The sequence below is a fragment of the Megalops cyprinoides genome, chromosome 9, assembly GCF_013368585.1.
Source record: "Megalops cyprinoides isolate fMegCyp1 chromosome 9, fMegCyp1.pri, whole genome shotgun sequence".
NCBI lineage: Eukaryota > Metazoa > Chordata > Actinopteri > Elopiformes > Megalopidae > Megalops > Megalops cyprinoides.
In genome coordinates this window covers 15,477,415-15,496,937 of record NC_050591.1, presented here as the reverse complement: position 1 = coordinate 15,496,937, position 19,523 = coordinate 15,477,415, and the positions used below count along the sequence as shown (strand labels likewise).

The 19,523-nt window shown below is 44.5% G+C and overlaps 2 protein-coding genes across 3 annotated transcripts in view; one reads left to right on the top strand and one right to left on the bottom strand.

Annotated features, from left to right (window-relative positions):
• Nucleotides 1-5,847, top strand: part of npas1 (neuronal PAS domain protein 1) — a 28,565-nt gene extending 22,718 nt beyond the window's left edge. Inside the window, exons 9-12 of the mRNA XM_036536403.1 lie at nt 99-205; nt 2,210-2,357; nt 3,921-4,033; nt 4,856-5,847. Coding sequence (XP_036392296.1) covers nt 99-205; nt 2,210-2,357; nt 3,921-4,033; nt 4,856-5,847 — 1,360 coding nt within the window. The remainder of the gene's footprint in view (nt 1-98; nt 206-2,209; nt 2,358-3,920; nt 4,034-4,855) is intronic.
• On the bottom strand, nt 104-16,008 carry tmem160 (transmembrane protein 160). Of its 2 annotated transcripts, XM_036536402.1 has the most exons (5): nt 15,786-16,008; nt 15,239-15,263; nt 14,670-14,762; nt 14,220-14,444; nt 104-174 (listed from the first exon to the last, which is right to left on the bottom strand). In XM_036536402.1, exons 1-5 carry the CDS (start codon nt 15,999-16,001, stop codon nt 158-160), a joined length of 576 nt encoding a protein of 191 aa, XP_036392295.1. In that variant the 5' UTR covers nt 16,002-16,008; the 3' UTR covers nt 104-157. The 2 variants fall into 2 exon arrangements, with proteins under 2 accessions (XP_036392295.1, XP_036392294.1); XM_036536401.1 differs by lacking the exon at nt 104-174 and having other exon boundaries at nt 12,059-14,444.
• Between the last annotated feature and the right edge of the window lie 3,515 nt (nt 16,009-19,523).

The following is a 19,523-nucleotide window of genomic DNA, read 5'->3' as shown; positions in this document are numbered from 1 at the left end:
GCAGTCACGATCACTCAAAAGCCGGTCCTTAAAAGGCCAGCAGTGCCTGTGTGTGACTCACGCGGGGGGGTGGGTTTTGTGATCCGTCCCGGCTGCAGGATCTCCGAGTACATGGACCTGAGTCCCTCCGAGGTGGTGGGCCACACCTGCTACCGCTTCATCCATGTGGAGGACCTGGAGAGCGTGAGGCAGAGCCATGAAGACCGTGAGCCCTTTCCCGTCACCTGTCTGTCTGTCCGTCCCCCTGTCCATCCGTCTGTCATCTGTCTGCATGCGCGTCATTTTCTTTCTCCCTTTTTGCGCTTGGGTCCCTGTGTACCCTGTCTCCCTGGCTCTGTCTGTGCCTCTGCTATGCACAAAAAGGCATATTTTGAAATATGAAAAGTATTTACTATGAAAATGAAATGTAAGTGCAAATATGAAAAGTAAGTGCATTTTGAATTCATGCAAATACACCAGCCATTACTGCTTTTGTTGTGTCATTACTTATATACAGCTGTGGCAGCATATATTGTGAGATGGTGTCTTGTAAAATACATTGCAATGCCCAGAATTTGCACATCATTGAAATTATGATTATTATGACATTTATGAGCAATGCTATGAAGACAAGATCAACCTAGCTGTATTTGAATCCCCTGCGTAACATCTTGTCTCCGGCTCAGTTTCATCCACATGTCAGGTTTGTAGGACACTAGACTGCATGCATCTACAGTTACACAGTACAGATCACCAGATGCAAAAGTCAGAGTAAGGGCATTTTTACATGTCGATTTGAATGGTGAACTCTACAGTCTTCTTCTTGTTTTGCTGTTTGGTTGTTTCAGTAGTGCTGTCTGCCTCTCACCCAGGTCTTTAGTAAAGATAAGAACTGGTTCTCATTTAACTTACCTGGTTAAATGCAGGTTAAATAAAATAAAATCTATACATTTAACTTACTTGGAGCTTTGGCTTCCTCGCCTTTCATTCTGGTCATTAATGTCATTCTACTCAACCAAATGTTCACAGGTTTGGCTCTTTAATGAAGTAATTGTGGATTCCTCCATGTCTTTTTAAATGTTACTTTGGCTGCTCATTTGCATAAGCACATGGATAACAGCATCAGGTGAAGTAAGTTAATGATGAAATATTCATTATCTGACTTAGAACATCAGGTAATTATTCAGTCACTATTTGCGGCAGTCACATATCTTATTTAAATATGTTCCAAATAATAGTTTAGTTCCATTTTTACACACATTTTTCTTTTTATATATAATTATAATTCCTTTCTCTTCTCTATGTTTTTGCTGTACTTGAGTGACAACAATTTTGAATGGAAGTTGAATTTGAATGGCTTGCAATGTTATTTACTTTCACCAAATTAGGTCTGAACATTTGGATTTAATATTTCATTTATATATTATCTTTTATTGCTTGTTGAGTATGCAATTTTTGTATGTTGTATTTTCTGTTGATCTTCTCTCTCATTGTGTTGGTGTCAGTTTTTTTTATTTTTTGTAATGTCTGAGTCTGTGAAAATCTCATCTCAATGTACCAGTCCCATTCTGTACATCTACTGCATTCTCTGTCTTTCTCTTGCTCTCCCTTTTTTATCTGAATCATAATATAGTGTTTCAAAATAGGCTTGCTTAATGAACTAAATCTAAATGTAAATGTAGCTAGCTGTTCAGTTGTGCTAAAATGGCAATTGAGGTTACTTGCCAAAGCAAAGTTCAGGGTTAAAATGAAAAATTCAAGGGGTCAGTGAACTCTACCCTTATTCTGGAGTATTACTATAAGTATTATAAGGCAGTCACTTTTAACACTGCAGGAGGCTCAAATAGTGTATTTGTTCAGTTGATAAAGAAGGGGGGACTATGGTGAAATCTCTCATGTTGTTTACTGGTGGATTGTTAATAAGCTATGTTCTACCTTTGCTCTCTATCTCCCTTTTTTCTCTCCCTCCCTCTATTTTTCTGTTGAAACTTGTGCATGACTGAATAAGATTTTAGGAGGTTTTAAATATAAGAGTGCGGATGCGTGTATATTAACGCAGAAGGGTTTTCCACACCGATGTGCTTCCTGTATCTGACTATGCAAATTCTGTTTCAGTTTAGGGTGTTTTTTTTTTGTCCCGTCCTAATTCAAGCTCTTCATGACAGCTGTTAAATAAAGAGCTTTTCAAAGTGGATGGTCTGTCTCCCGTTCTCTCCCCCGCTCCCCGCAGTGCTGCGGAAGGGACAGGTGGTGACGGGGTACTACCGCTGGCTCCAGAAGAGAGGGGGGTACCTATGGGTCCAGTCCTGCGCCACCGTCTCCATCAACCACAAGGCGCCCCACGAGCGCAACGTCATCTGGGTCAACTACGTGCTCAGGTCAGGCTCCGTCTGCGCGGGCGCTTTGTGCGTGATGCGCTCGCGATGCATGCGCGTTTTCTGCTTAACCACGACGCGTAGTAAAACCAACCCCCATGCGACAGCACTCATCGCCACACACACACACACACACACACACACCAAAAAGGTAGGCAGACAAAAACAAGAAGAGCAAGCTGCATTACAATGCTAATTGGACTGGCGATGTATAATTACACCAAATGGATGTCGAAATTTTCTGGCTGAATGGTGTTTTAGTTAATTAGCGCTGTAATTACAAGAGCTAATTAACTTCTTCAGCCTCCTCCTGGAGCCGAGCTCCATGCCATTAACAGAAGGGCTGTTGAGAGGGGTGAGGGGGAGGGGGGCAGGGTTAGGGTGTCAGGTTACACACCCGCCCGTCACTCTTTAGTCCATGAGGCAAATCTACTCAGACAGCAGTTGGATCATTTTTCCCTGTTGTGTCAAATGGAGGGGAAACAGCATGTATTTGCTTGGGAAATAAACACATTTTCCTCTTTGTCTGTCCCTGCCTCTTTGTCATTAATTCAGATCAATTTGAGTCAGGATTGATGTATTGACTAAAACTACAGCTGGAATGTTTTCCTTATATATCTGAAAGAGAACATTACCATATTGACATTGTCTGTTTGTTGGTAAATCAAAATATGTAAACCACTGGGTAACAATATGGGGGAGGTGTGCGAGTAAGCAATATTAAATATTTGCTCTATCTTTTTTGGGGGGTGTGGGGGGGGGTGACCCCAGGTCCCTTAGGCTGCGACAGGCTGCGATGTGTAAAGTGTCATAATTATAGGCATACTGATGTCACACTGTCAGTGTCATTATGAGTGTGATAGCATTAGAATCAGGGTGCAGGTGGTCACTCTGCCGCTCATGCTGTGACAGCTTATATACTGGATTGCAAGCACAGTGTTAGTGTTAGAATCACAGTGTCAGTGCTAGTGTCACCATTATGGCATCTCTGTCCCCCAGCCTGTGGCATGCGCCTGTAGATTTGGCTGTGACTGCAATACAGCCTTTCGTCCAATTGGAAGACAAGGCCTTCGTCAATATTTGAAAGGTGGAAAGGAAGACCAGATATGGCTGTTATATTTTGGAAAGGAGATGGCTTCCTGTTTCTCCCATTTACTCTAGTTGGAACAACCATCTCTGTCTGACACAGGGCTGATAATGTGAGCACAGTCTGTCCTTGATGTTAGATGGGGTCAGTGTAATAAGTCTTGGAATGAAGCTGTTTTGACATAAATAACATTCCTACATGCATTGCCAAATAACATCTGCACATTATTGGGAGATCGGTAAGGAAAAACATGAAAGAATAATATTTATGGCTTATTATTATGGCAATTAAAATTTACTGGCTGTATAATTTTGTATGTTTATGAAAATTTTCTCTGTCTGTTCTGTCTCATTCAAACTCTCTCCCCATTCTGCCTTCTCTTTTCTCCCTCCTCTCTCTTTCCTCTGTCTCACCCGCACTTTTCCTCCCCCGCTCATCCCGTCTCTCTCTCTCCCGCCTCTGCGGCTCTCTCTCCTCAGCCGGACGGAGATGCCGGACACTCCGCTGGACTTGCTGCAGCTACCGGAGAGCCTGCGGTCTGAGCGGGTGCGAGCAAGCCCCTCCCCCCGGGACATCCCGCCTCACACGCATGGTAGGAGCCCCCTTTTTGTCCTGGTCCATTGCCCTGTCTTTTCCTCCTTGTTTATTGCTGGTCCCACTACAATCAGTTTGCTGACCCAAAACTCCAAAATGACTTTGATAACCTCCCGTGTCTTACTCCTTCACCATTCAATTTGTGTATGACATTCATTCCTTTGTCAGATACCATAACCTTCCTTGTCCAGGCTTGGCATCCTAGTCCAGTCAAAACGGGATGTTTAAACTCAAAAATCATTTTCTTGGATCTTTATACAGACAAAACTATTGATATATGGTAACTGAATATGACATCTGGGATTTCAGGTGAACGTCAAAGACTGTCTTGTGGTACTTGATTCTATATAATAAATGTCTAGGGTTTTTTCTTTTTGAACGGCCGCTAAAGAATCTCTATGAATCGCTCACATGTGACACCTAGTGGCAAAATATATGAATTGCAGAATGACCAGCACCAGAAACCTCAAAGTTCAGACTACTCCATTCTGTATCAATCTGTGTACAGTTTGACCACGAGGATATTTTTTTATTATTGCAGTATTTTTTGTGTCTGAGAACGTCTAATTGAGCCCCTCTCTAAGGGGACATTTCTGTTGAATTTAGCAATTAAATTACCCATTTCCACAGGATCCAGAGTGCTGGTTTGAAACATAACCTCACCCCAGCTAGTTATTGCTTTGTACTAATGGCAGTAGAACCACTGCCCATAAATGTTATTATATACCAAGAGTAAAATACTATATTTTTGTGTATGTGTGAGCTTCCCACTCAGGGTACATTAGTATGCTTAAGATAACTGCTGTGATTTTCATTTCAGGAACCTCTGTCACCCGGCCAATAAAATGTGCTGGCAGCAGAAGTGGATCTGGGCTAAAGGTTAGGGAGCCGTTTACCCATCCCTCAGATGGCCAATCAGAGGAGAGCAGGAAGAGGACATGGCAGCCTGACCCTGAAGACGGTCCTCCGGAAGTGAGGAGGCAGAGGGAAGAGTTTCGGGAGGCGAGAGAGGAGAGCCCGTCTGCTTCATCAGACCTGGGGAGTGACAGCGAGGTGGAGGGGGGAGGAACCGACAGGGAGCGCAACGCTGATGACAAGAGCGTGAAGTCCGAGGAGGGGGTGCCGAGGCAGAGCGGCGACACCGCGCAGGGCAAAGGGGGCCGGATCCAGAACGGCCGAGCCGTCATCCAGCACCTTAAGAGTGCTGTCGCTTCCAGCATAAAAACTGAACAGGACTTTGCGAGCTCCGGGCCTGCCGTAGCAGGGGGACGATGGGGGCATTCGCACGCCTCCCTGCACGCGCCCTCCGGGACCCAAAATGGTGACGTGCCCCCTTCTACTGTACCTGACTCCGCGCTGACCCCACCTGGAGGGGAGGCCCCGCCCAAGGGCCTGTTCTCGCCCGCCTCTCCTGCCCTTTCGCCGCCCATTTCGGGCTCACCACTTTCGAGGGAGGAAAGGTCCCTCACTGGGGGTCGAGGCACGGACTTTGAGCTGCTCCAGAGACTGGCGGCAGGGGGCGCCGCTGGCCGGGTGCTGTTCCACCCCTTGGCCCTCGGCCCCCAGGGGCCCCAGAGCCTCTACGCCCCCAGCACCATACGCTATGCCCCAGCTGAGCTGCCCACTGCCCACCCCGCTCCGGAAGGGCTGCCCCCGGAGCATCCCAAGCCCCCCGCTTTCTTCCCCCACCTGCAGCGGATCGCCGCTCTGCCACCCTTCAGCGGCTTCTCAGCCTCTGACCCGTCCTTCCCCCCCGGCCTGCCTTTCTGTGTGAACGGACTCAGAGGAGCAGCCGGGTCGGAGGAGGACTAAGGACGCGAGGGAGAGAGAGGGAGAAGGAGGAGAGAGAGAGGAACAGAGAGAGACAGAGAAGAAAAAGAAACAGGGAGATGGAAAAAGAAAGAGGAAAAAGAAAGCTGAGAGAGAGGAAATGAGAGGAAGAGGCAGAGACAGGAAGCAAAGCGAGAGAGAGAGTGTAAAGGGAAAGCAGGATAAAGGGAGAGATGGAAAGAAACAATGAGAGAGAGATTGAGGAAAGAGAGAGCCAAAGGTACAGGTACATACAGAAGGTTATCCACAGCACTAAGCATTATGGGAAGGGTCTCAGTCCTCTCGTACCTCTTCTCAACTGCTGTGTGGGACACTGACTGCATTCATGTCCCTCTCCATCACCCCCTGCCATTTCAGAAAAGCCATAATGTACATACTGTGAATGTCATGAACACTCTCATGAAAGGGGGCTCTCACAGGGACAGTTTGGATGGCGACGCCATGTTTTGGGGTAAGCAACAGGAACAATGTCCTCCAAGAGTATTTGACATTCAAACACAAATTCAAGAAAAAAACTGTTGCGCCCCACAGAAAGCACTTCACAAGCTCACAACGGAAATCAACATCAGAACTTTTAAGCACATTGTTTGTTTGTCTTCTTGGGTTCTCCCTCGCCATTAATGTGTTTGTGCTCCTTACCAAGCAGGTAACACAGTTTGGTGTGTTTGGATTTTTTTTCTTTTAAAACAGTACCTTGAGCTTTCACAGTGTCCTTCAACCAGGGATCTCAAAGCTCTTCGCAGTGAGGGGGAAATACCTCATCCACCGACAACATGCTCACTCTGTCTCCCTCTCCACTGCTGAAAACTCTCACATTCTGCCCATAAATGTGTTCATGTGGATGGCGTGGATTAATGAAGCCATTGAAATATTATTATTATTATTATTTTATGATTATTAGTATTATTACTTTTGTCCATGTTGGTGTACTTCCCCTCCTTACACGGATCCTATAAAGGAGTTGATGAGTAAAACGCACAGGGACTGTGTGCCACAAAAGAGATTTCAGCCATATTTCTCAAACTACCTTGCTGTCACTTAGGGGGAGGGGGGTGAGAAGGTGTAGGAGCTGGGGGTGGTGCAAAAAGGTCCTCTAGGACACGCCAATAGTATCCATAGGGCTTAGCCAATTTACTGCAAGGCCCTACAGCTAACTGGCTAGTAGGATGTTTATATGTTAGAGGGAGTTCCCAAGGTCTCGTCATAATTCGTCTGAGCACTTACTGTATATCTAATAAGTTTCCTTGTACAGAATTGTGAAAACGCATAGCACTTGTAAATCCATGACCAATGTCTCACTTGTTCTTGTATGTGTAAAAGACGAGGGCCATAGAAGAAAAGGCAGGCGTGGTCAATAAAGCGCGTTTAAAATGAAAGTATGATTTGTAACAAATTTCAGGCCAGATATGCTGATCCGTATACTGTAGCAGCGTAGTTTTAGCACCACGCTACGCCCCTGCCGTTAGCTGCACTTCTTTGATTTTATTTGAAATATGAAAACAAAAAATGTAATCTCTGCAAATGTAATTCTGGAGAGATTGAGATGTTTTGATCAAAATGAAATGATCATTTTTGAGTTGAGGTGTACGAGACAAAACTGTTAAATGATGTTAAAAGTGTTTAGGTTGTTTCCTGACGGTGAATTTGAATGCTTAAGGCCACTGTTCCCGTGATGAAATGGGAGGTCTTTTTGAGCATTTTTTACTGGGTCAGCAAAGCAGAAAGTCTGCTTCCTTCCTGTTAGTTTATTTCCTGAAGGAAACAGCCTTAACCCCCTCCATCACTGTGGCTACTAGTTTTTTTTGTTTGTTTGGTTTGGTTGATTGTGAATAACCCACCAACACCCAAACTGGAAATAAAAATGAAACAAAAAATGTTTAAAACAGATGATAATAAAACAAGAATAATAAAGGTTTTATTCGATTGGAAGAGCACACAATCCTTTTTTTATTTTTTTGAATTACATGGATTTTCATAGAGCTCATTTTTTTACTACCATAGGACATGGTATGGGTTTATGAGACAATTTACAATTTATGACTTGCAACATGAAAATTGAAAGTTGATCCACAATGGATATTTATGGCTTTGTGGACAGCCTCATTTCAGAGCAATGCCTTTAATTTTTCCATTAATTGATTGTGTGGGCAGAATCTTCATTTACATTTATATTTTCAGAGCAGCAGCTTTCCTACTGGGTTTCAAACCCATGACACCCTATCCGTGGGATATTACCCCAGCCATTATTCCCCACTGCTATCCAGTGAGATCCAGTGTGAAAACCCTTCGTCCTTTTCCCACACCAAAAGCACTCAATAGCATTTACCCTAAAGGACTGACCTATTCCAAATAGGTCAATTCAGGGAATGAATCGAAATCCATTTTGTGAATTGAAAACTAGTCATTATTAGTCTAAGAACCTTTTCAGTTAACCTTTCTTGAATTGACTACATTGAAATGAAATGGACCTCAGCTCTGCCTACGGCCGCTCTCTGCAGCGTTTTGCTCAAGTGAACAATGGCGACATACCGACATAATCTGGCTCGCTGACGAGCGAGTCTGTTCAAAAGCCGGGCCGAGAGCGCTTCTGTGATTGAGACGGCAGACCGGCTCGTGGTGGTGGTGTTGTGCTGTTTTCGAGAGGTGAGAGGAGCCCATGACATTGAAGTCAGGTTAAATCCTACTTTACATTCTACTGGCAGGGCCGAGTTCATTAGTGTGGGAATCAGTCCTCCTGTCAACTGCGCAATTGCATACTAAACAAGAGCAGAAGAGCAGTTGTTAGGGAGAGGATATTTGTCCGCGCGCGCGTGTGTGTATGTGTGTGCGTGTGTGTGCATGCGGCCAGAAACAAGGAACTAGAGTGGCCAACAGGTTAGCTTATACATGTTTTTCATATAATTCATTGTGCTCAGCAGACATGTAAGGCAAATGGATGACTTCTACCTATACATTTCTGTCTTCTTTTGTTTATTAAGATGGTGAGAGTGATGTATGTGTGTGTTTTTGTGTGTGTGTGTGTTCACGCACATGCATGGATAAGTATAATTAGAAATGAGCTGATGGAGCATCACCCAAGGATGATTATTAGTGTGTTTGTTTCACAAACAGCCAGGGAGATAAAGAGGTTCCACCTATGCACTTCTACCATTTGCAGGTTTGTCACGGGCATGTTGAATAAATTTTTAGTTTGAGGGGATTGTCTCCGATACATCCTGCTCATAGTCAAAGGTAGCATCTTGCGAAATGTCAAACGGTGGAAATGCGGAGTGGTTCAACCAATGAAACCAACGGGGCATTCGCCCCAGGCTCGGACGACGCCTCGCCGATCTCCCCCTGTTCCGCCAGGCATTGCTCGGAGTGTCACGTATCCAGCTATTTTATACGCTGGTACCGTATGTTTCGGCTGCGTGATACACATTCAGCACAGCTCGGGCGCTGTGGTGTTTGTCAGCGGGGAGAGCGAGTTGGTAGTCTGCCCTTTAGACCGACGGGGGCCCGCAGACTCCTTGCATGTAAAACAGATCTGCGCAGTCAGACGCAGCCGGGGGGGGAGAGAGGGAGGGAGAGGCGAGGGACCCGCAGTGCACAGAGACACGCCCAGAATGAGAAAACGAACTGCGCCAAAAAGCACCGAGGGAGGAGAGGCGAGCGAAGGGGCGGGGGGAGGGATGGGGGGGGGGGCTTTGGCCATCGTGCCATGCAGAGAGAGGCAAACCTCACCCCCAATCACCGTGTGGCGAGATCAAACCAGAACTCTGAACATACCCAACAGCAGTGGGGTGTAGTGGTAAGGAGCAAGACTCATACACAAAAGGTTGCTGATTCGATCCCCTACTTTACCTCTGGGCACAGTACTAAAGCCATAACTGCCTCAGTAAATATCCAGCTGTATAAATGGATAAAATTGTAACCTACTATATATACTGTATGTTGCTCTGGATAAGAGCTTCTGCTAAATGACAATAAGTAATGTAACGCCACCCACCCAGGGACACTTCAGATGCATTGTCATCCATGCCCGACTGGAGCAAAAACCAACCGCCTATCGCAAAATGGCCGATGGATGGACACGGGCTTAATCCCAGCCTGTAATGTCACCTGTGAAGAGCTCACAAAGTAAGCATCACTGGGGCACGGTTCCTGGCCCCACGGAGCACAGACACAGAACACCTTCCCCTTTTGTTGTCCTAGACTCAGTCCCACTGAATAAAAAATATACAGCACTTTGTCTACACCTGTATACATGGCCTGCATGTTTTGAAACGGTTGCAGCTGCCACTGTTTCTGCTTGGTCAAGCATGCATTTTCACGGTGGCACACTGCAGTTACCTGTGGCGTGGACGCCATATCAATCAGCACCATCAGCTCAGTGTACCATTCTGCTCACAAATCAGACTCATCACACATTCCTTTTTCTCAAATTTAGCTTTATACAGGATTTATGTACACAGTGTAATTAAGTCAGGTGGTGTGCTGTATGCACCGCTGACTGCCATGCGGAAAAACCGGTCCACCTGGAGGAAAATGAACCAGAAAAACCTATAATCCTTCACGTACAGTAAGACACATACACATCATCTCTACACAACCATTCACAATTAGTGAAAAAAAAAAAGTCCAGCAGGCTTCTGTTAACGTACAGCGTATTTGTCAGCCTCCTCCCGAGCTGTGAAAGAACTGTAATAAAAGCGCTTTCGTTTGCCACAGCAGAAAACCAGAGAACATCATGCACACTCGTTTTCCACCCAAAAATAGTTCCCTGTTGACTTATTTGATGCACTCAAATGAAGCTGGCAGCAACGTCACACCACTTTGTCCCTGTAAGAGCCAGGTAAATTAACTGAATGAGGAACTCAGTGAACTTGACAACCTTGGCTCTCATTCCAATATGACATTCAACAACAAGGGTACATTTAATTAATCATTGTCCTACTGCAAGCAAGTAATCATTATGCATGATTATACCATTATACCAGTGCATGTATAGATGACTCAATGCTATGGCTCTCTTGTTCCTTGGAATAGTTAGTTACAGAGCCCTTTTTTTATTTTTACACTTTAGCTCTTCCAAGTAAGATGTCACACCGCAAGATATCTCTTCTACAATACATTATTTTGGCCTGATTTACAATAAACAGCATCATACAGATAAAAAAAAACTTAAATGGGCAACTACAGCAACTTTTAAACACAAATATTTCAACATTACATACAGAAATGACAGAAATAGACATGCAGTGTATTATTGCTGACAGTCGTCTCTGATTGGTTAATCACACTCTGACATCACAGCTGCCCATACACATCTCACAACTCATTTGCTCAACGATGTCAGACACACTCCCTCTTATTTGTTTTGCTACCATGGATCATCCTAGAACAAGCAACAATCCTAGAAGGACTTCGAGTCATCGGTTTGTACCAGAGTAAATTCTTACAAAACAATGAGCATGCCATTTGTGGAAAAAGTCACCGAAAGAAACTGGAAAGACAGATGGAAGGAAGCAGAGGCATTCAGTCTAGACTGTAAGAACCGTTGCAAACTGTGATTCATTGTATTTCACTGTTCAAACTAATGATGCATCTAGTGGCACTTTTAAATGCTTTGACTTACTTCATGTAAACATACAGTACTATTAATACACTCAAAATGAGGCTCTGCCTGTCTGTGTGTGTGTGTGTATGTGTGTGTGTGTGTGTGTGTGTGTGTGTGCACGCACGTGTATTTAGCATAAATGATATTGGTTCAATGAGAATTACATGATTTCTGACCAATAAAAGTGAATAATTCCGATATCCACTGGTGTCACTGTGGATGTTTGCCAATATCAGACTTGATCCATGGATTAATAACTGAACTAAATTTCATATTTCATTACTGTGGCGAATTCAAAAACAATTGTTTTACATTTTAATCTGTGGACAGAGCCAAATTAAATCATCTCATCAAAGAAGGAAATGGTTACAGAAGAAATGGACCAGCTCATATTCAGCATGACGCTGTGATCCTCTAGATCAGAGAGATGTCCCACTAAGCTCTGTAAGGGTCACACATCTACAGTGATTTTAGTGGCCTACTTATTTAACGTTTATCATAAATACTTTGCAGCAGTGTTATCTGGTATACAGCCAATCAACCTATTGAACCTGCCCAGCCTGGGAAATTGGGAGAATATAAAACTAGCATTCACTCAGCCTGAGAAAAAGTGCTACTACAATGTTCCACAACTAAGGTGGCTCACTTCACATGCTGTACGGAACTCTGTTGATTGTAGTGCGAGTTGTTCTCCATCGTGCTGCAACTGCTCTGAACCACGTGTGGATGAATTGTACTACGGCTGCGAAGGAACTGCTGTGTTCTCAGAGCCGAGTTCCTTGCGTACACAGTAGTTAAGAAGGCACCAGATGCTGTCTCTGGTACATGTGGGTGTTATGCAAGTCAGGTTCATACTGCACTGTATTACTGTCATCATATAACCGTCATTGTCTGAGCTTTGAAATGGGGTGGCAAGGAGGCAAAACAGGAGGTGGAATCAGGCGATGAAGAGTGTGTTAACAATCTACCCCAGGGACCAACTGTGACACAAACTTAACATGGGTTTAACGAATGGACTGAATTAATAACTAACAGGCTTAGCGACATGTCACCTTGAAGTTTGATTATGCTTTATCAAAGAGTGTCATTTTGGAGGTTTGAAACGTGGTGGGCACTCCCAAACCAACAGAAAATGAAATCTAGTTGTAAAACATTTGGTCAGACCTTGGAATCTGAGCAAATTGGTAAATACATTTAACACCCGTTTCAGTGGAAGTGACGATTGCCAAAATCCAGCTTCCATCCAACAATACAGTCTGCAAGTCTTTGGTGACTGTTAACCATGTGATATTATTGACAAAGGTCATGTGACTACGTCATGTTGGATGGGTGCTGATTGTCTTCCCCCAGGCACAGACCCAGTACAAGCATCACGTTTTCTCACACTGACTAGGGGTTAGGTCTAAACCAATAACCTGATCCTGGATCAGTTGCTGCTGATAAAAATTCAGTGGAGCAGTCGGCTAACAGGAACATACTGAAGGTCAGAGGCTGAGGTCACTCACTGTTTCATGAGCACCTGTGCTCCCTTTCCTGCTCTCACTCTGACTCCTTCCCACATACCAACAAACTCACCCTCTAGGCTGGCAGTTCTGTTGAAAATATTTCAGGAAATACGACAGAAATCAAACAACAGCTATCTGTTGTGCAATTTACTTACAAATTCAAATTTCTACATTTCTGGTATATATTGCATTACAACCATGGCTTTGATTACGCCATTTCCATGGGACTGATTTACCGCACTCTATAACTATTAGAGAGAGGGAAGGAGAGAGAGAGAGAGAGAGACATTGTGCAGTTAACTCTCTGTAAACCAATCATCTCTGCAAATTCTGTTAGACAGCAACTAGCATCTTAGAACTGAATTGAATTTAAAATTATGAATCTGCTTAAGAAGATGCATTTTACACACTACAAGTCACACAGCGAAGTAGCCATCAACTGGAGGGTAGGCACAACCCTGCTGACGTCTTCTGAGCAACTCACAGGCGCCTGAGGAATTACAGGGTGCCTGAGAGCACTGAGATAAAGGGGCCGGAGCAGACCAATCCACAGGGGAACAAGCCAATTTGTTCCATCGCTGTGGCCTCTTGGTCATTATCAGCAGATAGCACAGCAGTTTTCAAAGCTTAGCCTGTACTCAATGCAAGAACGCTGCCAACCGAGTCACTTGGGAGTCACAAAATCTCTTATCATACACTTGGCATGAGGGAGAGGTGATGGAAGGACTAGTTTACGATGAGCACCCTCATGTTTGCCTATATCATAGCTGCATTTCGCGTATTTCACAGGATCCGTTTAATCAGAGGATTTATCCAGTTAATAGTAAATGTGTTCTTTTTCCTTCACACTGAGGTCAGGGGGAAAACATGAAGCTCTGAATGTTAGAATGAGGCCCTAGGGCTACAGCCTGACCACCTTTGCACTAGAACAATGCTTACATTGAATCAAATATAGTAAACTCAAAAGAAATACAGCCATCCTGTCAATTCACTGCTTTCCTGTATTACGCACAAGCACACACACACACAGACATATCCACACAAACTCCCCTACACCCACAAAAGAACAGACCGAATTAGAAGGCTGCACCCAAAAATCAGCAGCCATCTCTGCCTCTTGCACGCCCGAGCTCTGGCTGACTTCCAAAAAGAGGGGGGCACGCCCTCTGTCGAGAACTCCTTTCACTTCTCCTGTCCTTTGTCCTCTGGGTGGCGCCCCTCTCGCCGGCCCCCGCACTCCTCGCACTCACCGCCGTCCTCACCCTCCTCATCCTCGTCGTGGATGATCTCCACCTCCAGCCGGCCGATGTACAGCGATACCGCGCAGAGCCAGAAGAGGGCGATGCTGGTCACCACCAGGCTGTGCATCAGGGCCAGGGGCAGGGAGAGGAGCATGGTGCGGCGCAGGGCGAACAGGTTGCCCACGTAGGACGCCCCACCAAAGGACACGCACACGCCACCCAGAATGAAAAACGCTGCCAGGGACACACACATAGACAGATATTTAAATTAAATACTACTGCAAAAGAACAGTATAATTATGCACCTGAAATTAGCTTTAACTTCCAGCAGCCTGGTAACATTAGGAAGCTAATGACAAGGAGTGAGGGACAGAAGGAGGGAAAAGCAGAGGAAATTTTGCATTTGGTGGAGAAAAGACAGATGAGATTATGGAGTTGTGGGCGTCACAAGACTCATACCATATCCAGCCTCTCGTCCCACATCGCTCTGCACAAAAGCGATGACTCCGATCCCTGTAGCCAACAGACCATTACGAAACCAGGACAGGAACCCTAAAAGACAAAACAGCAGGGCTGAGTGCACAAGGGAACACTATTCACTGGCACACCACATTCCTGAGACGTAACATTCCTGATGCAGAATTACTGTGGGATTAAACGTCTACCTCGATTTGCATGGGACTATCCCATTCAACATGACATCCTAAATGAAGACATCTAGTATACAGTAGCTATAATAGTGTTGTGCTGCAACTGCTCAATTTTAACATTGAAATTAGTTTGCTTGAAAAAGCAAGCAATAAGACAATTCCAGTAGTTCTATAATTACCCTTGCCTACAGACATCACACCGTATTGTGCATGGCTCATCTTTAGCAGAAACGCCATATCCTTTAAGCACAATGTTTATTTCCCACAAGTATAATATTCTTTTGCAATAAACAAAGCTCGTACAATAAACTTGTGCACGACTTACAGTCGTTCACTACAACATTACAAGCATATCAGTTGTCAAAAACAGCTTCTTACCTGTTTCATGGGACTTTCTCAGCATCTGTAAAATAATGTCGATATAACTATCAGTCACCCTAGACATACTGCCTCCAAACTTATTACGCATTGGAAACACGGGTGATTTTTTTTACTTATGTAATGTAAAGTATAGTGTAAAGTATATGAGTATATTTATCAACAAGAGAGGTGTGCACGTGCAGTGTGTGCTTAGCGAGCTAGCTAAATTGTAATGTTACGCATCTTTTCACGTGACAAATAAATCGCTGAAGCTGAAATGGGTTTGCAGTGGGTTAACAGCATTAATACTAAACGCATATTAAATGTATTCTGTAGCAGGGATGGCTCTGTCTTCTTGTGATGATCGAAACAGGTTTACAGGTTTGTAACAATTACTTTCGATTCCGGGGACAAGCCACAAATGTAGCTAGCATACAGAAGGTAACATACAGTTTGACAACTTCTTGAGAAATAACGCAAGTCAGCTAATTGTCCTTCAAAGACTGGATAATTATCTATCTCTGATTCTTTTAATATTTTAATTAATCGCTTTACACATATTTACCAATGCATCCGCCTTATCAAGTTCTGTCAAATGAGGTTGCTCCAGCATCCGAGTCTTGCCCCACGGCCCTTTCTCCCCGACTCGGGTGCGAGGTGTTACAGCAAATCTCCGCACCGGGGCCCAGGGGTGGAGCGCCCCAGCTGGCCTCAGATACCTACCGAACTGGGACGTGATTCGAGGCAGCTGCCTGCACGCAAACCAACTCAAAGCCGCCATAGCTATATAAAATAGAAAACACAACCTCTCTCGACCTGCGAACTTTGACACCATAGACGACTAACGCATAGAGGAATTTATGTTACCAAAGCCAAGCACAAGCTGCGTTAGCGCCATCTTCTGGATGCAACACTCCGGAAGATGGCGTCGTCTTGTTGACGGCCTGATGGCGCATTTAATTTACGGTGATGACTGGGGGTTTTAGAAAAAGTGCGCTGTGCGGTATCTTCTGTCCTCTCTTATTTATTATTTAATTTACTTTTTAACGTTATTTATGTTGTGCCTGTGTAGGTTGGGTCCACAAGGGGGAGATAGTGCTCTAGTAATCAGACACCTGTCACAGGATTTCATACTAAGCTTGGGTGCATGCATCTGCACAATGCAATGTTTTCAAACACATTGTTTTTTACTCTGGCTACATTTATGGAGATGAATATCAGATCACACTAACCAGAGGGAATCACAGCTGGATGACAGTGAGTCAGAGAACAGATTAAGGAATGGTGTGGAATCTATGTGGTGAACTCTTCTTGCCACATGGCCATATTCCAAGCCGCTTCCTCACTCCCAACACCCCTCAGTTACACTGACCTCAGATCAGTAGTCAGCACTTGAAGTGTCCCTGACAGGAGTAGACAGCTGATTATAGACTGCAGCCTTAGCATGTAAATGTGTCCCTGTTGATGACTGTGTGCATGTACTGTATGTGCAAGTATGTGCTCATGAGGATGCCGTTCAGGTCATACAGCATGTGTTTGTGATGTGGGTATGTATGTACTCACAGCTACAGGGGCTCCAAGCATCGCATCTCCCTCCCTTCTCTTCGGCCCTTTCGTCTTGCTGCAGTCCCTGGGGGTTAGGAGGGGCCACACCCGTGCTACCTGAGAATTGTTTGGCATGAGGAGCACAAGGAGGAAGAGACAGCGAGTCCCAGGGGGGAGGAATGGGGGGGTGGGGCTGGAGTAGGGGGTATGCTGGAGGAAGAACCAGGGGAAGGAGAAATCTTTGATGTGAAGACCAGCCTGACCTTGTAACCAGCTCTCCACCCTGTCACAGCACGCTACTGTCCCACCAAAAAGTATATATAAATGACGATAAAAATCTCATCTGGCACACGCTGCAGTGCGAGCATGCTGGGAAATATCTGGGGTGTCTGCTTGCTGTCATTTGCCAAGTGTCAGAAGAAAACACTCTACATTTGGGACAGTAACTGTTAAGGCTGGTCTCGTCATAAAACACTGATGTCAAACTCAAGAGGCTCCCAGCATCATGGTGGACTCTTTCAGAGTGGCATGGGATAACTGGGTTTGATTGATCCCATACAATGCGTATCATTCAAGCAGAAGGAGGAATGAAAATTCACAGAGGAAACTAAAAAAGTATTACTTTTTTCTATGGCAGTCTGTTTGGCAAAATAACTTTAAAATTTCTATGATTGAACAATGAGTTGGATGAAATCCAGGGGAGTGAACTATTTCCAGTTGTTGGTGTGGGGAATGATGAAAGGTGCCTTTGTTCTTAGCAGGCCTTCCCAACCATTCTCCTTGCTGTTTGACCCCGTTTCAACCCAGAAAATACTTACGGCATTATGAATTAAGCAGAGTAAATCCTTCTGTGTATGTTACACAAATGTTTGAGGTTAGCCAATGAAAGACTAACGTTGAATCAACAATAACCTACACATGCATTTACCAGTCATGTTCATTAATGGTGTTGATCATTTTTCACAAATATGGCTGTGCAACTCAGTTGTTTTAAACACAAAGACGCCAAGCAGGGTCCCAATGCCAAGATTAGGTATGTCTGAAGGTTAAGGAAATTTGTCTTATTGGTGATTGACTATGTGTCTGTACATATGTGTGTTTGTGAGTGTGGTACATATAAGCACATAGGAATGCATGCTAGGTGCTGGATCAGGCCTTCACTAAAGGATTTTTCCGGGGTTATTCTGGTCCACATGCCCGTGCTGAACCCTTTGCTACAGTATTCATCCCAGCTCCATGGTGACCGGTCCTCTGGCCCACCCCCTGTGTCCTGACTGACAGCCTACCCCCACACTGGCCCACTCCTGCTAAAAATCCGCTACCCACAGCTTCTCCGCTGCCTCCTCCTCTTCCTCCTCTACTGCTAACTCCTTCTTAGAATTGTATGATAAACTGTAAATTAAAATCAGATTAATATATTTGGTTGTCAAAAAAGAATAACAAAAATTTATATTGGAGTCAAAATTATTTTAATACATTATAAGATTGTCTTGCAAAATTTCAAGACATTCCACAAATATATATAAAAGTGTCAATTTAATTATTTTTAAATCTAATTTTTTCATTTGCAACAAATACTTTTTATGTATGTTAATGTTTCTTTTTTCATTATATCTTCTATTATAGTACATATCCAGTGGAGAGAGTCTTTCCCTGGCGGAAGTGCTGAATCTGTTGATCCTGCGTTCTCCGTCTCTGCAGCCAGCCTGTGCTCCTGTCTGTGTGATTGGTGACTCACTATTAGAGCTTTTCTCTGTGCGCAGTGCTTTCTTCATCTCCCCCCTTCTTTCTGAGCTCTTCTAGCAAATTCGCCCATCTACTGGACAAAACCCACTACGGGAAGCAGCCATTTTGCTATGATACAACAGGCCTGCCCTTTGCATCTACTGAATAGAAAAACTGCTCACAGTGTAACGGCGTCCATAGATACCGAAAGTCAATGAGGACAGATTAAAGAGATTCATTAGTGAGACTCCTACTGAATGAGAGAGAGCAGAAAAGAGGAGAGAAGAGAAAGTGAAAAAGTGAAAGACAGAAAGAAGAGACTGTGAGAGGGAGTACCAGCCATTCTCTAAGCCCTGGGGATGAAGCAGCTTCATGTCTGCAGTCAGACCCAAAACAGTAAGGTTTTTTACTGTGTGGGATGGGACTGATCTGTTCTTACCTCCTCTTCGTGACATCCATCACTTCAGCACAGAGACACCCACTGACCCCAGAGGGCAGAGCACCATTAGAAATACAGGCAAAGACGTAAGAGTAATGTAAGAGTAAAGGTGAGACAGGATAAAGCATCTGCACCCTAGTAATTGGACGTTATTGACCAGGGCTGAGCCACAGGTTATCTGAATTACAGTTACCAGTAAGTTGTTGTGCAAGTTGTCTTTTCCTCTCCATGTGGACATTGTAATTGTAATTTTGGCACACATTCAAATGGTGACGTAAGTGACATACTGCCTGTGGGTGTCACAGAAATACAACCATCAGTCTCGAACAACAGAGCAAATGATTGGGCTATGGCCTGTAAATGATTGCTAGAGGAGGGCAGTCGAGTCCATTCTCTGTTGTGTCTGAGGTTTCGCAGGTCAAGATAACAGTAGCATACGCCCTATGCGTGTCTTCCTGCGGTTCCATACATCCTGAGCACAGCCAAGAGACTGGACTACTTTAACTCACTGTGGCTACATTGTCCTGGGACATGTGAGCCACGTATGAAAGCAGCCATCACTGAACCAGGCCAACAAGACAGTCTACCGCTTCT

Excerpts from the sequence above, each read along its gene's own strand:
- tmem160 (XM_036536401.1), bottom strand. The coding sequence starts at position 16,001 with ATGGCGGCTTTGAGTTGGTTTGCGTGCAGGCAGCTGCCTCGAATCACG. Across the intron at positions 14,763-15,238 it reads GAGAAAGTCCCATGAAACAG|GGTTCCTGTCCTGGTTTCGT; the intron begins GTAAGAAGCTGT and ends TTTGTCTTTTAG. Across the intron at positions 14,445-14,669 it reads GGGACGAGAGGCTGGATATG|CGTTTTTCATTCTGGGTGGC; the intron begins GTATGAGTCTTG and ends TGTCCCTGGCAG.